The sequence below is a fragment of the Patiria miniata genome, unplaced genomic scaffold, assembly GCF_015706575.1.
Source record: "Patiria miniata isolate m_02_andy unplaced genomic scaffold, ASM1570657v1 HiC_scaffold_2, whole genome shotgun sequence".
In the NCBI taxonomy this organism is placed as follows: domain Eukaryota; kingdom Metazoa; phylum Echinodermata; class Asteroidea; order Valvatida; family Asterinidae; genus Patiria; species Patiria miniata.
The window spans coordinates 2,220,350-2,245,231 of NW_024037058.1; the positions used below are offsets into that span (position 1 = coordinate 2,220,350).

The 24,882-nt window shown below is 37.7% G+C and overlaps 1 protein-coding gene across 1 annotated transcript in view; it reads right to left on the bottom strand.

Annotated features, from left to right (window-relative positions):
• Positions 1-6,153: 6,153 nt before the first annotated feature.
• LOC119726993 (iduronate 2-sulfatase-like) overlaps positions 6,154-24,882 on the bottom strand; it is a 56,346-nt gene continuing 37,617 nt past the window's right edge. Inside the window, exon 3 of the mRNA XM_038198855.1 lies at positions 6,154-6,587. Within this exon, the coding sequence (XP_038054783.1) occupies positions 6,351-6,587 (237 nt within the window). The 3' untranslated portion in view covers positions 6,154-6,350. The remainder of the gene's footprint in view (positions 6,588-24,882) is intronic.

A 24,882-nucleotide genomic window follows, 5' to 3' on the forward strand; every position in this document is an offset into this window, starting at 1 on the left:
GGTTGAACCCAATCGGACTTCTGGTTCTGTAGAAATAGGGCCTTAAAATATGCACTTTTAGGATGACGTCACGTGACACGTGATGACGTCATGATTATGTCATGATTCGGCCTGAAATCTTCAGATGGTGGTCTAAGTGTGTGCCAGGTTCCAAGTCAATCGGGTCGTATTTTATGTAATTTTCAGTAATTAGAAGAAAATACTAAAATTTAAAAAATTTAATTAAAACTAGAGCTTTGCATTTGTTGTTACAAACGCAGAGTGGTCGGGTAGACAACTATTTTATGAAACACTGTCCAGTTAAGTTATGCATTTTTCTTTTTATGTAAGAACATGTACAAAGGATAACGGAATTAAAACTGTCTGATAAAATTAATCATTTTGTTTAAAAATGTTTCTTTTAGGTAGTGATCAATGTCAGTATGTATTTATTTTTGTTTAAACGTAGAAAAAGTGAATATGGGTAGTGAATACTGATGTTATTCGGAGAGGATGCATGTTCATTGATTTGCACGTATTCAGGTGTCCGATCATAACTGGAGCCATTTTAAATGGTAAGCTGTTTTCAGCATGAACTCCCAATACCATTTGCCCGAAGAAAAAAAACCCCGAAATAATACTTACTATCCGAAGGTAAATTTATAAACAGAAACAAACATTTATATTCGCCAAATCGCCGCTCAGAGTTCGTACGAGGTTGCCTTTCCGGGCCACGCCACGAACAGCGTAAGTGCACACATTCTACTTTCCGAATCACAGTGTGCATGCAGTGTACAAGCTTAACCCCGGCTATGACACATTAACTGCGCATGCGAAGACGCGCGCAGTGATCTATTTTAGTTGTACACGCGTGACAACAGTACTTCTCCTCAGACTTTCTCAGGGTCTACGTACTAATAACTGGACATGCACATGTACATGTACGCCCACGAAAAGCAAACGAAAAGCCAGGCTACGTTCAGTGGGCGTGCGCGCCCTATGCCGTGGCCAAATGGCGACGCGCTATGCTTTCATTGAATTTTTGAGCGACGGACTACTATAAGGGTATTTTTGTCGGCGGCGGGTCACGTGTGTGAACAATTAGACAAGCCACGAACCTGGCACAATTGATGCCAATGTTTAAGCTGTCATTCAATGGACAATTCACGATTATATCCCTCAGGATTGATTTATTTTTGAAGAATAGAAGTCTGTTCGTTGTAACTTCCGGTCTGATGACGTCATCAACTTCAAACTTCACACATGTGTTGTTTGCATGAAGGTCATTATATATACCAGTTTTCAGGCGATTACAAAACACTTCGCCACAGACATCTATTCAAAATGCATTTTGGACATTCTTAAACCTGCCGCTAGAGGGCGGTCGAGAATTTCATGACGTCATCGGTACAAGTTTTGAAGAATATTGTCTGGCCAGAGACTAACACCGTTGAAAGCAAGTTCATATCTATTTCCAATTTTAAATAATAAGCCAATAATAAGCCACTTCCGGTTTCGACCGGAAGCAAGGGTCATGTGATTTTACGTACACGTTAAAAAATAAAGACCTTAATTTACTCTATCACTTGCCGCAAACAGCAAGACGACAGATCTCATTATTGATTTTCTATAGATTTTAAAGATAAAAAATATCAAAGTTTAATTGCTCGTCACGTGACACCTGATGACGTCATCGTGCCATCATTGTTCTGGCACAATCTTAGCATTAAGGTCTTTGCTTGGTGTTACTTTGATGAAGATGCCCCATTGAAAAGTGGCCAAAAAGGTCCCTTGAAAAAAAAGGGCACAAAGTGGAAAAACTGTGTAAAAAAGTCAATGGGCTTAAATAAATATTCAAAATTTCATAATAAATCACATGATGACGTCATCATTGCGTCCATCTTCGCCAACGACCTTTGCTATATGTTCTTTGACTATGTTAAGTTTCAATGTCATAATGAGTGTGCTTTATGACTAAAATGCTGACGAGAAAAATCGTGCACAAAGTCTATGGGATTTGTTATAGAAGACCAAGCGTCTCGAGCACAAGACTACGCGCCACGTGTTTGGCCCCATTCCAACAAGCATGACGATGAAGAAATAATGGATCTGCACTGAATGCATGTACAAGTACAATGTCCTGTACATGCAGTGTATTCACGCACACCCAGCTCTACGCTTTCATTGAATTTTTGAGCGACGGACTACCGTTAGGGTATTTTTGTCGGCGGCGGGTCACGTGTGTGAACAATTTGACAAGCCACGCGCCTGGCACAATTGACGCCAATGTTTAATCTATCATTTAATGGACAATTTAAGATTATATCTCTCACGTTTGATTTTTTAGCGATTTTTGAAGAATAAAAAGTCTTTTCGTTGTAAGGCCAAAAAGAAAAATAAGTCGGTCTCTGGTCAGCGCGCGCGTCGATTTTAATCATGCGCGTCAATCTTCTTTTTTCTAAAATGTTCCGCGGTAGCTCCAACAGCGCCCTCTATTGCCGCACCTCCTCAATTTTTTTTTACCAAAGAGCACCAAAGGAATGGGAAATTGCACCAAGGCAAATGATCGAGAGCACCAAGGCAAATTATGGCGGACACCAATGTACATGAGGACACCAAAAAAGCAAAATAGTACCCCACCTTGTATGTACAATCCAAGCTTGAAGAAGAAAAAAAAAGGCAAAAAAAAAAAAAATGCCGCGTCGCCGCGTCAATTCCGGAACTTTGGTCTGACCAGAGACCGAATATTTATTTTTTTTTGCCTAACTTCCGGTCTGATGACGTCATCGGCTTCAAACTTCACACGTGTTGTTTGCATGAAGGTCATCATATATACCAATTTTCAAAAGATTACAGCAAACTTCACCACAGACATCTATTCAAAATGCATTTTGGACATTTTTCAACCTGCCGCTAGAGGGCGCTCTAATATTTCATGACGTCATTGGTTACAGTTTTGAAAAGTCGTTGAAAGCACGTTCATATCTTTTACCATTTTTAAATTATAGGGCACTTCCGGGTTCGACTGGTTTCGACCAGAAGTAAGGGTCGTATGATTTGACACCAACGAAGTAAATTGAAGACCCAGTATTATTCTATTGACTGCCGTTAAAAACAAGTTCCGGTCTCTCACGGTTGATTTTATATCGATTTGTAATGATTAATAAATAGAAACACTAAATTGCTTGTAATTTGATACCTGATGACGTCATCATGACGTCAGGACAATATGCACTACTCGGGATCAGGGTCGATATGTGTTCGAAGTTACAAGTTTATATCTTCAACGGTTTAGGAGTAAACCCGCGGAGAAGTATTGTCCGGAAAAAAAAAAGAAAGAAAGAAAGAAAGAAAGATTAATCGGAACAATTCTAGACAGTGGTCAGATTGTGCCCGACCACTCAATCAGACTAGAAGTTCGCGTTTGTTGAGTTACAACGCAGAGTGGTCGGGCAGGCAATTTTTTATTAAACACTGCCAAGATAAGTAATGAATATGTTTATGTAAGAACAAAGGATCACGAAATTAAATCCTTTCCAGTACAATCAATTATTTTGTTTAAAAAATGCATCTTTAACAGTATGATAAATTTCAGTAAACATTTTATGTACACATACAAGTTATTTCTGGCTTGATAACGTCATTAGTCAAAAACGGGAAGTGAATACTGATTTAGTTCGGAGTGGATAAATGTTCATTGTGAAGTTAAATAACGTCACAGTATTTGGAAGCCAATGGTGAACATTATAATGGTATCGTTATTTGGGCTACAAAGATATAAATGACATGGAACAAATGAAAGAATTAAATTTAAAATATGATCTTTTTCAAATTCTCATAGAATAACTTCCGGTCTGATGTCGTCATGAATTTGAAACCTTGCCAAGTTATCTGTGGTTAATCAAAGAATATCAAGGGGCGATTTGATAAAATTTGAACAGATGGTTTTCAAAATAAAGAAAACAAACACTACTTTATGTGCCGCTAGGGGGCGCCCTTTCTGATGATGACGTCATCACACTGTTTTTTGTGTCTACCATTCCTCACTTAACACTTTCATAATATATGTCTGTAGTAAAATGCTTCCGCTTTTGAGTTATATTCGGTTTTTAATGTACTTCCGGTAACACCGGAAGTAAAGGTCAAGCCGTTTTGTGTCCGGGAACACAAACTGTTTCTTACGGCATAGTCTACAACCTCACAAAAAAACGAACACGATTTTGAAAATCACCAATATCGGTTAAAGACGAATTGACAGGATCAGTAGCTTTCCATCTGCAAGATCTATAAAAATGTCGAAGTCGGCTGTTGTAGATGGTCTCCGACTCTGTGCCGCAAATGTGGCAGCTTCTGCCGAAAGGCTCGCTGATTGGAACAATCGTTGGACATGTTCAGCACGTCAGGTGAAGATCCTGTGGTGCTGGGTGAATCATGTTCAAATTGGGTTGGACCAGGATGTCTGGACGCTGTGGTAGGATTAGTGAGCTGTGAACCAACAGCTTGATCAATCTGAGGAACCATGGCTGCCAGGGCCAGAATGGGGCCACAAGGAGGATTCTGCAGTGTTCCCGTTCTATCTTTGTGAGTACCCGTGCAATCAGGGATATTGGAGGAAAGGCGTATTGGGGGAAAGGCATTTTCATCGTAAACATTCCCGTCCATGGAATCAACAGAGCATCGGTGTGCCATGCTTGTGGATCGGGGTATCTTGAGCAAAAAAAAAGTCGCTGGTCGTTTGCTCTTGTTGCAAACAGATCTATGTGTAGGCGATCGATATTCAAGAAGATCTGATCGACGACTTGAGGCTGTAGCGTCCATTCCGTTGGCCGAATCCTTCCTCTGGAGAGGGCGTCGGCTACAGTGTTGTCCGTGCCTGGACGAAAATACGTACTTACGGAGATCGAAAATCAGACAAATGAAGATACACAAATTGAAGACAAACTCCACTTTATTAAATTCAAAGAAATAAACTCAAGCGGACGTAGGATGGTGAAGAAAACCACCAATATGATGGGTTTTGGACCAATAGCTAGTTGTAGTGGAGTACCGGTACTTTTTTTCCCGAGTACCGAGTACTTAGGTTGCCGAGTACAAACTGGTACGAGTACTTGTACTTTTGAGTATGAGTACGAGTACCCGGTACTTGTATACAGACATCATATTTCGTGATTTTCGTCACGAACAAGTTACAACTTGGGCACAAAAGTGCCACAAATTCTTCACAGACCGACAATTTTTGACAAGTGAATGTGGAACGTACAACGTGGCAGATTCGTGGTAACGTATGTGTACTACGCATACAGGCCTGTGTTTATGTCGGTTTAGGCCCAGTCAGACCGACATACAGACCCACTCATGGCTAGCTGTTAATTGTGTTTGTCCAGACGTGGGCACAGGAAAGTCAGGAAACTTCGACTTCTCTGCAAGCCAATCAACCATTTCAAACTGAAAGTATTGATAAAATTAACGGCCGTGGTAAGTCAAGCTACCGTATACCATTTTTTTTTTTCGAGTACTGCTATTCGAGTGCAAGTACTTTGATGATTGAGTACAATTTCGACATGTCGAGTACGAGAACTTGCTGCCCGAGTACGAGTACCGTCATTACGAGTACGAGTACTTTGACATTCGAGTACGAGTACTCTAAACAAAAAGTACTAGAGTACTAGAACACTGCCAATAGCTTATTATGAATTAAATGAGCTTTCTTCAAACATGTAGAAACAGATTTTTAAAAAGCTTATTTATGAATTAAATGAGCTTTCTTCAAACATGTAGAAACAGATTTTAGGCTGACACAGATATTAATGAAATTGATGAATTTGGGGGGGGGGGGGGTAGGATTTTATGGCAAATATTGTTACACTGACTTGTTTGAAGTTTTGTGTTCATTGATACTGGAAAAACCAAGAAAAACAATCAGGTGTTAGTAGTCTGGTTCCTTGACCCTACTTATAATCAAACAGAGCAATTTATAGATGTCGGAGAATTGTAAGGTCGGGGAACCAGTCTAGCTGGCTGGTACCCATTCATAGGTGTGTAATCAATTGCAAATAAAATGTTGACTGACTAAATATCGTAAATTGGGGGCAGAATTTGAAAAAAAACCAGTTTTTTCCAATGCTGGTCAGCCGACCTGTGTTGGAAATTGATACAGAAATACCACTTTCGTGAAAATGTCAGCACACCAGACGGTCATTCTTTAATAGTCCAGTAAAGTATTTCATAATAATTTGGTAGTTTTGTATTTTTTGACACAATTTGCAAATTATGTATATTCCTTTTAAGCTTTTGTTCTCAAACAGGTATTAAGCTTTAATTTTTTGTAATGTTTTATTATTATTATTGGAGCCTCATATGGTTTTGAATGTTCAAGTTAACTTGTGAGCTACGCATATTTCTTTATTAAATATCTTCATATACCTACCATGATGGAAAACTTTGCCAGCTGACAAAGTGTAATATCCACTTTCTTTGAAGTGTTGTGGTAATGTGGTGTAATTTCCAGCTGCCTGCCGCCAGTAGCTTGACGTGAAGTCCCACAGTAAGGTAGAATCTGGGCGTCTCCCAGTAAGGAAAGAGATACGGCTTGGAGCACACACAGCTTGCTAAAAGTGGACAGTGATTTAAAACAAAACACAAGAAAAGTAGTGTTAAAAACAAATGCCCCGCAACTGTGACTGTTCCAGTAGTGGGCCAGACTTGGGGGGGCAAGGAAATATTTTTAGGGGCAGTCAAAATAAAGTCTAAAGCCTGTGTATGCAACTTGGAAGTGTAGTCGTTTCTATGAATGAGAAATGTATCAAACTGCAGAATGGTGTATAACAAATGTACAACAAATGTACAAAGATGTTGGCTGCACACTATCTAAAGCTATATAAATGCATGTGTGGCGTGTTTTGTCTACCAAAGTACCAATGTTTATAATGCTTTAACTGGCCCAAAATGTGTCCACATTTTATGAATCTTAACAGCAAAGAAAACAAACATAATTAATCTATTTGTTGGTAAGTGTTGCGAAAAAACTGTTGGGGGAGGGGGAGGTGGGACAGGGAAAAACTTGGAGGGTGGGCAAATTCCCTCCCATGGCCCACCCCATAAGCCGCCACTTGACTGTTCCCATAGCATGACACCACCATTTTAACATCAACTTACATGGGTCACATGGAATGTTCATTTACATCATTATTGTTTTCTTTAGGTTATTTACGAACTGAATTGATGCCTATGATCCCTGAATAAAATTGTCTGTTGCTTTTCTGTTGGGAAGACATTGTATGTGATTTAAATGAGTGAGTGAACATGAATAGATACTGTACAAGAAAAAACATGTAAAAGTAGACATGTGTTTGTGGACAAACTCTGAGCTGTTTCGATTGTTTTAGCAACAACTGCCATGAAGGAGTTTCATCCATGGGTGGCTTGTGCATAAAGCGCTCGCCTCTAACCAAGGTGACCACGGTTCGAATCCTGGCCACGGATCCTGGCCTGGCCGTGGATCACTGGTGAGTAGAGTTGTGCGTTGGTTCTCTCCTGTGCCACGAGGGTTTTTCTCCGGGCCCTCCGGTTTTCCTCCCTCCGGAAAAAATCGAACACTTTCGATCTCAGGCTTTGCTCCGTGGTCATATATGGGTTGATGTGGCTGGCAGCCATAGGCGCCTTTACGTGCCAGCGGCCCGACCACGTTGTAGCCGCGTCCTTCGCAATTCAGCATACCCCCAAATTATTATGTACACTATGTACATGAGTATTCTACAGATGGTGATGTAAGTGTCGATTCGGTGTAAACAAAAAAAACAAAGTGGGGTGTTGTACGAAAACGTGTGTCATCCTATGAAAAGCAGAGTGCACGTAGTGAAATTTTGTGCAACATACATGTAGCCTGGTTAGGAGACTACCAGAATTTACAAAATGTAGGAAATTAATGACGTCATTCATTGAAAATGATGGCTCTTGGTCTGTGCCTACTTTGAAGTCAATCTGACCGTATTTTATGTAATTACAAGAAAATATTAAAATGTTAAATATTAATACAAAAAATCAGTTAATGACATCATCATAGTTATAGTGCACACATTCAAACAACAGAATAAAGGCTTGCTGGTCCCATTTGCACAATGTACATCATTTGAAAACGACCGCGTAACACCAGGGAATTTCCAAAACAGTTTGCACATCGGCAAACTCCAGCACAGCCGTTCGTGTGTGAACACGTCTCTTGATCAGTTTACGTGATATTATAATGTGTTCGTAAACGTAAGCACAAAATGTTTACCGCTGTTTTGTGTCTAGTACAGGACGTAAATAATGAATATTCATGTTGTCCCAGCACATCACGGATCTGGTTGAACTGGCCAAAAAATACTCATTCACAATAAAATTCGGGCTTCGTCTGCAGAATGGCTTAACGTGCATATACACTGGTGGTAGGTGCATGTTGCGTTAGGCCATAAAGAAAAATACTGCAGGTGAGACTTGCGCAATCCCCCTGACATGCTTGCATTTTTTTTTTAAGTCAGTGTCCCTAACCAAAATGGAACATTTCTATTGTTTTAGCAATTTCTATTGTTTTAGCAATTTCTATTGTTTTAGCAATTTTTATTGTTTTAGCAATTTCTATTGTTTTAGCAATTTCTATTGTTTTAGCAATTTCTATTGTTTTAGCAATTTCTATTGTTTTAGCAATTTCTATTGTTTTAGCAATTTCTATTGTTTTAGCAATTTCTATTGTTTTAGCAATTTCTATTGTTTTAGCAATTTCTATTGTTTTAGCAATTTCTATTGTTTAAGCAATAGTGACATTGACCTTAGACCTGTCGGTCCCAAAAGCAACAGGCTTCTTAAGACTATCAAGAGCAACCCACAAACCAAATTCTGAAGTTCCTTCGCTCATAATTCCAAACAACCACCGAAATCACCACAGAAATCAACAACAATTCAAGCTTAACTGTGCAATTCAATTATTCAATAGAGAAATCAACTTAATCAATCACAATCATCCCACTTCTGACACCATTTGTGGCGGGAACCCCTCGGGCCAAGCTAAGTCTGTTAGGATAAGTCTGACTCTTAGTGGAAAGAAGACAATCTTCCCAAACCAAGGCTCTTCCCTAGACGAGAGATCACTCAGAGCGACCTTCAAGGCTAAGGGTGCAGGTCCGTTTTGGTGGAAATCTACTGCCCGATTGTGAATGAGTGTTAATTATTTATCTCTGTTAATTAATTGCACAATAAACCTGTAAACATAAACACCTGAAGCAGAATTGTTGGTAATCTCAAACAACAATAATCATAATTTATTCAACAATAATCAGGTACATTAATTAGGATGTGATTCGGTGGGTTGTTTTTATTAACAGGGTCTTTTTTTAATTACTGGAGATAGCCCGCTGCTCGCCTTTGCAACAACGCACACAGCATTAAGCACTAGACAACAATGGCAGCAATGAGCAACTATGCACAGCGCCAGTAATGAATCGCTAAGTTAGCAATAACACAGCGTCACAAGCACACAACAGCCGCTTAGCAATGTATACAGTCCTATAGCAGGGTACCCGCTACACCATGTGCGTAAGCCAGAATTCAGCTACACACACCACCGCAACCCCAGTACAGCTACACAGACTTTGTACAAATCGCCTAAGCAATTACACATAAGCAGAGTACAAGTAATTCACCTACTTCTCTGCTCGCTGTCGCAGCTACACCCTAGCCCGCTATCTCCAGACACCCGGCACTCAACACCTGAAACAGCTGAGCCCCAAAACTAGACACTCAACCAGCTAGTATCTCACCTAACAACAATCACCTAAACCACAACTGTAACAATCAGTCCAAAACTTGATCCCAAACCAGAGCGCCTCTGCGCCGCCCAGGCACGCACTTATATACCAGGTACGTGTAGACGCTAAGTCATATTTACGAGCCATGTGCATGTACTAACCCTATGGCACGCTAAACCTATGGGAATTATCAACCAATCACATATGTCCAGCAACTCACGGACATGGGCGTCGTGAGGGGGGGCCCCTGGAAAAGCAAAAAAAAAACAAAACAATAAGAGGAAGAAAAAAAAAAGAGAAAAAAAGAAAAGAAAAAGAGGCGCGAGGTCATAGTGGTGTAAATTTAATGAGTTGGGGGGGGGGGCAAAATGTCCCTGCCCCCCTCTAAAACTGAAAAATCGAGAATTTGTTGAGAAATACAAGAATTTTGTGGTAAAAATATGTTTTGCCCCCTCTAACAAAATCCTAGCGACGCCCATGTTCACGGAGCTCGTAAGCTCTGCCCAGTCAATAACACACAGTGATTAAGCGTTAGTGCTATGGTATGACGTCACAAATAAACACTTTCTGCCACATTACTTTGAACTGCGATCATTTAATGACATGTTTACCGTATTTCAGTAAAGGGCTGAGATTTAAGTGGAAAACATTTGACTGTTTTTCATGAACATCATATTACGTGATATGTTTTGTACTTGATGTTTAAAAGGGAAAACAAACAAACAAAATGGGGGCGAATGTAGTTATTAGATAATAAACCATTCAAGCATGTCGTGCTGGTCTGGCACTTCCACAGGTGTGCCAGCCACGAGGCAGTCTTGTGAGTAACTTTAACCAGTCTACACGTGTCTCTTTATCAAGTCCTTGTACTGCGGTGCTGAGCTACCCACCCAAGACTCAACCTATCCAATACTAGGCGCCAATACTACAATACTCAAAACGAGCAATCATCTACGTGGCAGAAAATGAATTCCAATGACCACAAACAGAAGTGACCACTCTGAAGGGATCACAAGGTTTCCACCAGTTCCAGGTTGTTGCCAAGTATCAGCTTAAAATCAGACGTCTACTATGCTTTTGTCCAAGTGTCTAGATTGCAATGTGGAAATGTGGAAAAATACAGATTACACTGGGGATTTCAAGGTGAAGCATCTGATTCTGCAGGGGATGAAAAAGGAGAGCCAAAATTCAACTGGTGAGTGAGCCGGCATGATATAACTTTCAAAACTGATTCGATCATAATAATGCTCAGTAAATAAATTTTGCTACATTAACTTCTACCACATTTTTTGAAATGGTCAAAATTTTCTTCCACCTCCCCTGGCATACTTTTAACAAACCAATGGGTCACTTGACCAATACTGACCCAAGTAACAGCATGGCTCAGAGAATGCATGTTTCCATAGGAGGCTTTTAATTGACTTTTTTTGTGCAATTAGTTTTATCTGATGAACATGATAATCCAAAGAAAATTGAGCCCAGCGACTTCATCGCAGTGAAACATACTTCACAAGCTGCCAGCAACATGCGACTGGTTTTTGGCTAAGGTAAAACGTCACATATTATTAATGCTAGCGTCATTAAGTTATAGATTAGTTACATTTTACATGTTTTATTCATTGAACTCATGCCTGTTTTTATTGCAAGTGGTGACTGCTACAGATGAGTCAATCCGTATGTCATACCTTACCAAGTCAGGGTCGTACTGCGTATGCTCAGACAAAGACGAGGAGTCTTTTCAGAGCATATCCGACTATCTCTGTCATGTGAAGTCAGAGTGGGCTGTAACTGATAGTCGCGTCAAGAAAATCCAAGATTTCTCCAACGCTGGTCGGCCGACCAGCGTTGGAAAAATACAAAATTTTCTTGAAAATGTCAGGACACCAGGAGACACGATTTTACAGGACACTTTAGACTGTCATTCCCTAACAATCCAGTAAGGTTTATCGTGATAATTTGATCATTTCGTTTTTTGATGTTTGCAAATATTGTATTTTCCCTTTAAAGGCACTTTTAAAAAAAAATAATACTTTCCCCACTTTTCCAAATTTAGTTATTTTACATTTTGTTTGCAATCGGTTACACATCCATGAACAGAGATGCAAGCATTTTCTGAGCTGACAATTCGCCTGTTGTTTCGTCTTTGTGGGGTCAAAGTACCGTTCAAGACTACAAGAACCTTTCCCCAAGCATCCATTAAAACAAAACGTTAACCAGTTCGTGCCGGATGACTTGTATACACGCAAACGTTTTGCGTTATTCGCATACGGATGACGGACAAACCGGAAATATCTGTCGGCGACCCGCTCACAAAAAGCAAGGCCGGAAATATGAGTGTGCTGCCCGAGGGTCATGGCTTCAACCTGCCTGGCTTGAAGTCGAGTGGAAAGTATTCCCGTGCCTCGTTCTGTTCTTGTCAAAATAATCCCAGCGTGTACTGGTTAAAATAAGCCAGTGTAACAATAGACCTATTTAGTATAAAATCCTAATAGTCCGGTCAATTTAGAACAAAACAGGGCCTGACCTAGAACAAATCGCAATAGAGTTTATTCTAATGCTATCACACTCAGATAATATCACTATTTAACATACTAAAAATCTAATGTCATCAAAGGAGTTGAAAAGTGTTTTTATTCACTTTTTCGCTACTACTTTTTCATCGTACGTAAACAGCCGTGGAGAACGTCATGTTTTCTTTTGCGTCCGTTACTCGTCAGAAAATCTGTTCACATCACGTATGAGAATTCGCGAGACACGACTGATCACAGCAGACGATTTTTCCATGTCCATCAATTATTAAAATATATGGTACATGTAATACACTGCCGCACAATACTATAGGATATTTTCTTGAAAAAAATCAAGAAGTTTGAGATGTTTTTGCTGCCCGAAATATTTATGGGTTAAAACAAATCACCTTTTGTCCAATAAACCATTGTTATACGGAAAATCTTTGCATAAACAGGTCTACTTGAAAAAAAGGGCGGGAAATGATATGACAAAGAGATCCATTTGAATGTAAATTTCAGGTGTCTACACCAATAGGCCGGGAGTCCAATTTTAAATATGAGGGAAAATATCCGAAATCCGAGAATCATGTGTTCCTTTTGTGATGAATTTAGGTCATTGTATAACTGATAAATAACATAAATTGTCAAAAAAATGAACGTTTACTCAAAAAACCTTAATAAAGACAAATTAATGGGATTAGGCCTACAATCTTGCAGTGAAATTTTAGCTGAATTCTGGGCTTTACAAAAAAAGAAATACAGGCATATATATGTGACAAGTGTATAAGGGTGTTTACATAAATGTGGAGGCCAGTGTGTGACATTAGGGTCAAATTTTCAAAATAACCAAATTAAATTCAGCTTCACATGGTTTTGCAGTCTAGGGTCTATATTTTGTCAAAAACAAAACCATTTTTCTGTAACATGACCCTTTTTAGAGTAGCAACATGATAAACTAGCATATGGGACACAAATTTCACCTGTAACAGTGACACCAAATTGTTAATTAGCTGTTCCCGATTTCAATTGGGAACAGCTCTTGTTTTCGTTAAAGTTTTTTTTTTTCCTTTTTTTAGCTGTTCCCAATTTCAATTGGGAACAGCTATTGTTTTCGTTAAAGTTTTTTTTTTTTTTTTTTTTTTTAGCTGTTCCCAATTTCAATTGGGAACAGCTCTTGTTTTCGTTAAAGTTTTTTTTTTTTCATTTTTTTTTTCTTCTTTTTCTTTTTCCACTTTTCCCCATAGGTTTTGTACACGTTTTTATTCTACAAGCCACTTTGGCAATTATTTTAAATCCGAACAACTTTAAACTCAGCATAGTTATTAACCATCATCTGAGGATGTATGCCGAAACTTTTCGTCATGCTGACGTCATCACGTGATTTATTATAGAATTTTGAATATTTAATTTTTCCCATAGACTTTGTACACAGAATTTTTTTAAAATGTCGATTTTCAGAGAGCATTTTCAACTCTTTGCCAGTAATTCATTTACACCAACCTTTGTCCAAGCAAAGACCCTAATTCAAACAACATTGTGTAATGATGACGTCATGATGACGTCATCCGGTGTTTATTTATAGGCAATTAAATTGTTACACTTTTAATATTTAAAAATGTATAAGAAATCAACCGTACGCGTCCGCAGCATTCTGTTGCCGGCAAGTGGTAGAGTAGGTTGAGGTCTTTATTTCATTCAGTGTGCGTGAAATCACGTGACCCTTGCTTCCGGTCGAAAAAGGCCCAAACCGGAAGTGGCTTATTATTTGAAAGTGGTAATAGATATGAACTTGCTTTCAACGGTGTTAGTCTTTTGGCTGATAGTATTCTTCAAATCATTTACCGATGAAGTCATGCAATCTTCGAGCGCCCTCTAGCGACAGGTTGAAAATTTTCAAAAATGTATTTTGAATAGATGTCTGCGGCGAAGTTTGTCGGAATCGCCTTAATATTGGTGTACATGATGACCTTGACCCACTTAAGATGTGTGCGAAGTTTAAGGTGTATGACGTCATCAGACCGGAAGTTATAATGAAAAGACCCTTTTTCTTTAGAAAATTCCTGAAAAATTAATCCGTACAGATATAATCTTGAATTGCCCATTAAATGATAGCATAAACATTTGCCTCAACAGTGCCAAGTTCCCAGTTTGTCAAATTGTTCACACAGTTGACGTGACGTCGGCAAAAAATGCCCTTGCCCAAGTTGCGGTAGAGAGCTTTAAACCATGCACAGGACCTCACAATGTGTATAGCATGTATACGTGGCTTTGAAACGTCGTTCAATGTACATTACGTCCCTTCATTCTCGCCAAAAGAGGGCAGTACATTTTTGTACGGGCTGTGCCAGGCAGCGTAACGAGCGGCACAGTGCCTCATCTAATTAACACTTTTACGGGGTCAAAAGGATAGCGCGTTACAAAAAAAATATAACGGCACACCGTATAAAGTGAATGGCCCCCCATTCGCCAATCAGAAACTTTAACGGTTGTACGGGTGCACAGACTAAGCTATGCAAGGCAACGTAACGAGCGGCACAGGCCTGATCTGAACACTTTTACGGGATCAAAATAAGAACAGCTGCGCTCACCAAAAAAATATAACGGCACACCGTATAAAGTGAATGGCGCCCCCATTCGCCAATCAGTAGACTTGTGTCAGTGATTTTTGTTCTGCTTTAGGGGAAGTTGGACACTTATGCAATTGCAATAAAAATATAACACGTTTTTATTCTACAAGCCACTTTGGGAACTATTTTAAATCCGATCAACTTTAAACTCAGCATAGTCATTAACAATCATCTGAAGATGTATGCCGAAACTTTTTGTCATCGTGACGTCATCAGGGGTCACGTGACATCTATTTATAGATTCAGTTTTTACAGCCTTATAACTATAGAACTATTTGATCAATTGATCTCAAATTTGGTAGGTTATACAGACAGGGAAGTGTTATAGATGACAATTGATATGTCAAGGTCACGAGACCTTCACTTCTGGTTTTACCGGAAGTGGTAATTTTAGGCCCCGATATCATATTTCATGAATTATTAATCTGATCAGGTTGAAACTTCACATTAATACAAAGCTATGACAGATAATTATATTGCATTATTATTACTGTGCACATAAATATTGTCATGTTATGACGTCATGAATATTTAATGAGAAAATATTTACAGTCTTATAACTATGGAACTATTTGACCGATTGATCTCAAATTTAGTAGGTATACAGACAGGGATGTGTTATAGATGAACATTGATATTTCAAGGTCATGTGACCTTCACTTTTAGTTTTACCGGAAGTGGTAATTTTAGGCCCCTATATCATATTTCATGAATTATTAATCTGATTAGGTTGAAACTTCACATTAATACTAAGCTATATTGACAGATAATTTTCTTGCATTATTATTAATGTGCACATAATTATTGTCATGTCATGACGTCATGAATATTTAATGAGACAATCTTTACAGTCCTATAACTATAGAACTATTTGACCGATTGATCTCAAACCTGGCAGGTATACGGACAGGGAAGTGTTTTAGATAAAAATTGACATGTCAAGGTCATGTGACCTTCACTCCCGGTTTTACCGGAAGTGGTAATTGTAGACCCTTATATCATATTTCATGAATTATTAATCTGATCAGGTTGAAACTTCACATTAATACAAAGCAATATTGACAGATAATTATATTGAATTATTATTACTGTGCACATAATTATTGTTATGCTATGACTTCATGAATATTTAAAAGGTTGTACCGGAAGTGCAATCTTTAAAAGTAATAATTTCAATTTATTAATTTCATTTTTTGTTAATCATTAAATCATTTTGTTTACGGTCCAATAGAGAATCAAAACTGGGAACAGCTCTGTGGTTGTTCACAACCACAACCTCTAGTTAGCTGTTCCCAATTTCAATTGGGAACAGCTATTGTTTTCGTTAAAGTTTTTTTGTTTTCCTTTTTTTTTAGCTGTTCCCAATTTCAATTGGGAACAGCTATTGTTTTCGTTAAAGTTTTTTTTTTCCTTTTTTTTTTCTTTCTTTTTTTTTCTTTTTCCACTTTTCCCCATAGGTTTTGTACACGTTTTTATTCTACAAGCCACTTTGGCAATTATTTTAAATCCGATCAACTTTAAACTCAGCGTAGTTCTTAACCATCATCTGAGGATGTATGCCGAAACTTTTCGTCATGCTGACGTCATCACGTGATTTATTATAGGATTTTGAATATTTAATTTTTCCCATAGACTTTGTACACGGAAATTTACAAAAAAATGTCGATTTTCAGAGAGCATTTTCAACTCTTTGCCAGTAATTCATTTACACCAATCTTTGTCCAAGCAAAGACCCTAATTCAAACAACATTGTGTGATGATGACGTCATGATGACGTCATCCGGTGTTTATTTATAGGCAATTAAATTGTGACACTTTGAATATTTAAAAATGTATAAGAAATCAACCGTACGCGTCCGCAGCATTCTGTTGCCGGCAATTGGTAGAGTAGTTTGAGGTCTTATTTCATTCAGTGTGCGTGAAATCACGTGACCTTTGCTTCCGGTCGAAAAAGGCCAAAACCGGAAGTGGCTTATTATTTAAAAGTGGTAATAGATATGAACTTGCTTTCAACGGTGTTAGTCTCTTGACTGATAGTATTCTTCAAATCATCTACCGATGACGTCATGCAATCTTCGAGCGCCCTCTAGCGACAGGTTGAAAATTTTCAAAAATGTATTTTGAATAGATGTCTGTGGCGAAGTTTGTCAGAATCCCCTAAATATTGGTGTATATGATGACCTTGACCCACTTAAGACGTGTGCAAAGTTTTAGGCGTATGACGTCATCAGACCGGAAGTTATAATGAAAAGACCTTTTTTCCTTAGAAAATTCCTGAAAAATCAATCCGTACAGATATAATCTTGAATCGCCCATTAAATGATAGCATAAACATTTGCCTCAACAGTGCCAAGTTCCCAGCTTGTCAAATTGTTCACACAGTTGACGCGACGTCGGCAAAAAATACCCTTGCCCAAGTTGCGGTAGAGAGCTTTAAAACATGCGCAGGACTTCCACAATGTGTATAGCACGTACACGTGGCTTTGAAACGTCGTTCAATGTACATTACGTCCCTTCATTCTCGCCAAAAGAGGGCAGTACATAACTTTAACGGTTGAACTTAAGGCACAGAGCCTTAAGTTTTATGGGATCAAAATAAGGACAGCTGCGCGTCACCAAAAAAATATAACGGCACACCATATAAAGTGAATGGCGCCCCTTTCGCCTATCAGTAGACTTGTCTCAGTGATTTTTGTTCTGCTTTAGGGGAAGTTGGACACATGCATTTTCAAATATATATCACACGTTTTTATGCTACAAGCCACTTTGGGAACTATTTTAAATCTGATCAACTTTAAACTCAGCATAGTCATTAACCATCATCTGAAGATGTATGCCGAAACTTTTCGTCATCGTGACGTCATCAGGGGTCACGTGACATCTATTTATAGATTCAATTTTTACAGCCTTATAACTATAGAACTATTTGACCAATTGATCTCAAATTTGGTAGTTACACAGACAGGGAAGTGTTATAAATGAAAATTGATATGTCAAGGTCACGTGACCTTCACTTCCGGTTTTACCGGAAGTGGTTATTTTAGACCCCTATATCATATCTCATGAATTATTAATCTGATTGGGTTGAAACTTCACATTGATACAAAGCTATATTGACAGATAATTATATTGCATTATTATTTATACTCTGCACTTAATTATTGTCATGTTATGACGTCATGAATATTTAATGAGGCAATCTTTACAGTCCAATAACTATAGAACCATTTGACCGATTGATCTCAAACCTGGCAGGTATACAGACTGGGAAGTGTTACAGATAAATATTGGTATATCCGGGTCATGTGACCTCTACTTCCGGTGTTACCGGAAGTGTTAAATTAAGACCCTAATTATCATATCTAATGAATTAGAAATTTAATTGGGTTGACACCTTATATTAGTATTAAGCAACATTAAAGGATAAATATGTAGCATTATTATTAATGGGCAGTTTAATGTTTTCATGTTATGACGTCATGAATATTTAATGAGGCAATCTTTATAGTCCTTTAACTATAAAACTATTCGACCGATTGATCTCAAACTTGGTAAATATATAGACAGGGAAGAGTTATAAATGAAAATGTATATGTCAAGGTCTCGTGACCTTTACTTCCGGTTTTTACCGGAAGTGCAATTATGTAAGATAATAATTTCAATTTAAAAAGTTAGAGATTTTTGCAAAAATCATTACATTATTTTCTATTATCCAATAGACAATCAAAAACAAGTTGGGAACAGCTCTGTGGTTGTTCAGTTACAACCACATCTAGTTTTTTCTTTTTTTTCTTTTTTTTTCTTTTTCCACTTTTCCCTATAGGTTTTGTACACGTTTTTATTCTACAAGCCACTTTGGCAATTATTTTAAATCCGATCAACTTTAAACTCAGCATAGTTCTTAACCATCATCTGAGGATGTATGCCGAAACTTTTCGTCATGCTGACGTCATCACGTGATTTACTATAGAATTTTGAATATTTAATTTTTCCCATAGACTTTGTACACGGAAATTTAAAAAAAAATGTTGATTTTCAGAGGGCATTTTCAACTCTTTGCCAGTAATTCATTTACACCAATCTTTGTCCAAGCAAAGCCCCTTATTCAAACAACATTGTGTAATGATTACGTCATGATGACGTCATCCCGTGTTTATTTATAGGCAATTAAATTGTTACACTTTTAATATTTAAAAATGCATAAGAAATCAACCGTACGCGTCCGCAGCATTCTGTTGCCAGCAAGTGGTAGAGTAGGTTGAGGTCTTTATTTCATTCAGTGTGTGTGAAATCACGTGACCCTTGCTTCTGGTCGAAAAAGGCCAAAACCGGAAGTGGCTTATTATTTGAAAGTGGTAATAGATATGAACTTGCTTTCAATGGTGTTAGTCTCTTGGCTGATAGTATTATTCAAATCATCTACCGATGACGTCATGTTATCTTCGAGCGCCCTCTAGCGACAGGTTGAAAATTTTCAAAAATGTATTTTGAATAGATGTCTGTGGCGAAGTTTGTCGGAATCGCCTAAATATTGGTGTATATGATGACCTTGACCCACTTAAGACGTGTGCGAAGTTTAAGGTGTATGACGTCATCAGACCGGAAGTTATAATGAAAATACCTTTTTTCCTTAATAAATTCCTGAAAAATCAACCATGGCAGTTTTGATATTAGTTTTTACTTTAATTGTCTATTTAAGGGTAGGTCTAAAACATTTCAAAGCTTCGAGGCAATAAGCAAACTTGGACATGCCCTGCGCACGCTTAAAACTTCAGGTTGACAATACCTCTGCTTTAAAACATGCACAGGACGTCCACAATGTGCATGTATATGTACATGCACGTACATTGTACGTTGTACATATCGTATGTCAGTCAGCCCGCGTGCAGTGCACGTGTTGCCGAGGTCAAATCCTGTCCACAGTGACCGTTTTAGCCGATTTCCGGCTAACTTTGACAGATTTTATGTTCATGCATAGTGATAGTCAGGGACGTATTATTGATAAAAACAAATCATAATGCGGAAAGCCCTATCTTCTGTTGCAAACAGACATAGATCTCTACTTATGTCTATGGGTCCAACAGATAATCAATATTGGGAACAGCTCTGTGGTTGTTCACAACCACAATTTCTAGTTTTTTTTTTTTTTCTTTTTCCACTTTTCCCCATAGGTTTTGTACACGTTTTTATTCTACAAGCCACTTTGGCAATTTTTTTAAATCCGATCAACTTTAAACTCAGCTTAGTTATTAACCATCATCTGAGGATGTATGCCGAAACTTTTCGTCATGCTGACGTCATCACGTGATTTATTATAGAATTTTGAATATTTAATTTTTCCCATAGACTTTGTACACAGAAATTTAAAAAAAAATGTCGATTTTCAGAGGGCATTTTGGACTCTTTGCCAGTAATTCATTTACACCAATCTTTGTCCAAGCAAAGACCCTAATTTTAACAACATTGTGTAATGATGACGTCATGATGACGTCACCCGGTGTTTATTTATAGGCAATTAAATTGTCACACTTTTAATATTTAAAAATGTATAAGAAATCAACCGTACGCGTCCGCAGCATTCTGTTGCCGGCAAATGGTAGAGTAGGTTCAGGTCTTTATTTCATTCAGTGTGCCTGAAATCACGTGACCCTTGCTTCCGGTCGAAAAAGGCCCAAACCGGAAGTGGCTTATTATTTGAAAGTGGTAATAGATATGAACTTGCTTTCAACGGTGTTAGTCTCTTGGCCGATAGTATTTTTCAAATCATCTACCGATGACGTCATGCAATCTTCGAGCGCCCTCTAGCGACAGTTTGAACATTTTCAAAAATGTATTTTGAATAGATGTCTGTGGCGAAGTTTGTCGGAATCGCCTAAATATTGGTGTATATGATGACCTTGACCCACTTAAGACGTGTGCGAAGTTTAAGGTGTATGACGTCATCAGACCGGAAGTCATGAATATTTAATGAGACACTCTTTACAGTCTTATAACTATGGAACTATTTGACCGATTGATCTCAAATTTAGTAGGTATACAGACAGGGATGTGTTATAGATGAAAATTGATATGTCAAGGTCATGTGACCTTCACTTCTTGTTTTACCGGAAGTGGTAATTTTAGACCCCTAAATCATATTTCATGAATTATTAATCTGATTAGGTTGAAACTTCACATTAATACAAAGCTATATTGACAGATAATTTTCTTGCATTATTATTAATGTGCACATAATTATTGTCATGTCATGACGTCATGAATATTTAATGAGACAATCTTTACAGTCCTATAACTATAGAACTATTTGACCGATTGATCTCAAACCTGGCAGGTATACAGACAGGGAAGTGTTATAGATAAAAATTGACATGTCAAGGTCATGTGACCTTCACCTCCGGTTTTACCGGAAGTGGTAATTTTAGACCCTTATATCATATTTCATGAATTATTAATCTGATCAGGTTGAAATTTCACATTAATACAAAGCTATATTGACAGATAATTAAATTGAATTATTATTACTGTGCACATAATTATTGTTATGCTATGACGTCATGAATATTTAAAAGGTTGTACCGGAAGTGGAATCTTTAAAAGTAATAATTTCAATTGATTACTTTCATTTTTTTGTTAATCATTAAATCATTTTGTTTATGGTCCAATAGAGAATCAAAACTGGAACAGCTCTGTGGTTGTTCACAACCACAACCTCTAGTTTTTTTTTCTTTTTTTTTCTTTTTCCACTTTCCCCATAGGTTTTGTACACGTTTTTATTCTACAAGCCACTTTGGCAATTATTTTACATCCGATCAACTTTAAACTCAGCATAGTTATTAACCATCATCTGAGGATGTATGCCGAAACTTTTCGTCATGCTGACGTCATCACGTGATTTTTTATAGAATTTTGAATATTTAATTTTTCCCATAGACTTTGTACACAGAATTTTTTTTTAAAATGTTGATTTTCAGAGGGCATTTTCAACTCTTCACCAGTAGTTCATTTACACCAATCTTTGTCCAAGCAAAGACCCTAATTCAAACAACATTGTGTAATGATGACGTCATGATGACGTCATCCGGTGTTTATTAATAGGCAATTAAATTGTGACACTTTTAATATTTAAAAATGCATAAGAAATCAACCGTAAGCGTCCGCAGCATTCTGTTGCCGGCAAGTGGTAGAGTAGGTTCAGGTCTTTATTTCATTCAGTGTGCGTGAAATCACGTGACCCTTGCTTCTGGTCGAAAAAGGCCAAAACCGGAAGTGGCTTATTATTTAAAAGTGGTAATAGATATGAACTTGCTTTCAACGGTGATAGTCTCTTGGCCGATAGTATTCTTCAAATCATCTACCAATGACGTCATGCAATCTTCGAGCGCCCTCTAGCGACAGTTTGAAAATTTTCAAAAATGTATTTTGAATAGATGTCTGTGGCGAAGTTTGTCGGAATCGCCTAAATATTGGTGTATATGATGACCTTGACCCACTTAAGACGTGTGCGAAGTTTAAGGTGTATGACGTCATCAGACCGGAAGTTATGATGAAAAGACACTTTTTCCTTAGAAAATTCCTGAAAAATCAACCATGGCAGTTTTTATATTAGTTTTTACTTTAATTGTCTATTTAAGGGTAAGTCTTAAACATTTCAAAGCTGCGAGGCAATAAGCAAACTCGGACATGCCCTGCGCACGCTTAAAACTTCAGGTTGACAAAACCTCTGCTTTAAAACATGCACAGGACTTCCACAAAGTACATGTACATGATGTACATGCACGTACGTTGTACATATCGTATGTCAGTCAGCCCGCGCACAGCGCACGTGTTGCTGAGGTCAAATCCTGTCCACAGTGACCGTTTTAGCCGATTTCCGGCTAACTTTGACAGATTTTATGTTCATGCATAGTCAGGGACGTACATGTATTATTGATAAAAACAAATCATAATGCAGAAAAGCCCTATCTTCTGTTGCAAACAGACATAGATCTCTACTTTCTATGGGTCCAACAGATAATCAATATTGGAACAGCTCTGTGGTTGTTCACAACCACAATTTCTAGTTTCTTTTAGAGCTCTCACCAGGTTATTGTTCAGGTATGGTAAAGACATGTTGCTTTTTAAGCAATTATTTGCAACACATATAAGTTAAAAAAAACTTTAACACTATCCTTGTTCAACATTTGTTGTAAATCAAATATCAAGTTTTAGGAAATTTGACATATTATGAGGATTACAAAAATGTAGCTCTCACTTGACATAAAATTATATTATTTTAAGACAAACACTCACTTGTTCTCTAAAAGCAAGTTTGACAGCCAAAACTGCAACTATGAAGAGCAATGAAGATTTACAAACACCACTAGAAAGCATGTTATTGTAAGTAAAGCCTGGTGTTAACCAGCATTTCACCTGTAACGCTGACACCAAATAGTCACTGTTACAGAGTGACAATCCTACAACTAACTAATAATAATATTAATAAATGGTATCAAACCAATTAAACCTTTCTATTTAGTGATAAGCTTGATGGTTTCTACATCAGATACTTGTTTCTGAGACTGGAAGTTTAGTTTGTTATAATAATAATTTCACCTGTAACGCTGACACCAACACCAAAAACACTTTTATCACTTTTCTTCACTGTAGTTCTACTTTAACCTGTCCTATGCCAAAGTTTTCATTGTATTAATAAACTTAGTCATTATTTTAGCTAAAAACTCAATCATCAATCAAACAGGTGCTTTTGCTTCATGATTGTTTCAGCTGAAAAGAGGTATTTCACCCGTAACGGAGTCAGTGTTGACACCAAACCTTTATTGCCTCTTATTTCAAATTCTAAGAGAAGGATTCAAAATGTAATGACATCTATATTCCAAGCCAATCTCCAGGATATATTTTTAGTTAAACTTGTTGACAAATACAGTTTGACAAATTCAGAGTGCAACTGCAAAGTATCACACTGTAACGTTTTTTGATGACACCAAATTGATCTGCCAATATTTAAAATTGATATATTTCTTGTACTTCTTTGAATTTCACTTTTGGTCTTCTTTAGTCTCTTTATTTAATAAAAGACTTCAATAATCACTTAAAATTTAGAATAGTTGACAGTTTCTACAAATATTATAATCAATGGTAAAGTTCACTCTGTAACAGGATTTGCTGACACCAAATGTTACAGAGTGATGGTATTTTTAGCGGGCATGTCAAAATGATACAAAGTTGCCGATGCACGAACATTGTGTTTATTATTAAGTTTTGGGTTATCATCAATCATTTAGAATTAAAAAGGACCAAATTTATCAATTGAAAGAATGAAAACTGTGCACCATTGGACAAGCTGTAAAAATGTCACGCAATTTTACCAAAAAATGTCATAATTCTGGCTAATTTTTGATCAAAATTATACAAATGCATTGTGGTGATTTAATTTTTTTTATTTCAGTGGGTACATAGTGATATGGGCAATAAAGTAAAAACACAAATATTAGCAAGCTGGTTATTTTAACATGGAAATGCCCCATGAAAGGAAAGAACATGTGCATTATACCACTGGCCTCCACATTTATGTAAACACCCACAACCTCTACAAATAATGGGAGAGGGCGCTGCACAGTGGCGACCACTCGTGTTTTGCACTGTCCGCTCTAAGTTTTATCTTTTTATCATTTTATCACATTTTTTGGATTTCTTTGGTGTTTGTGGTTGAGCTGTGTGAAGCATTATGGCTTCAAGCTCAAGTTGTCTGTGGCAGTTATTCGTTTTGATGTTAGTCTGTGGTGTTTTTAAGGACATTTATGCACAACCATATGACTGGATTGGCAGTCTCACGTATACACGGACAGTACCCATTGTGTACAAGCGGGACACATTGTTAGAACTCAGAAGGTCACAGGTCACATCGCCATTTTGTGATCTTCCAGAGGACTGTAACTGCTTAAAACGGCGCAAACGAGGCAAGAAAGGAGGCTTAAGGGTGCGACT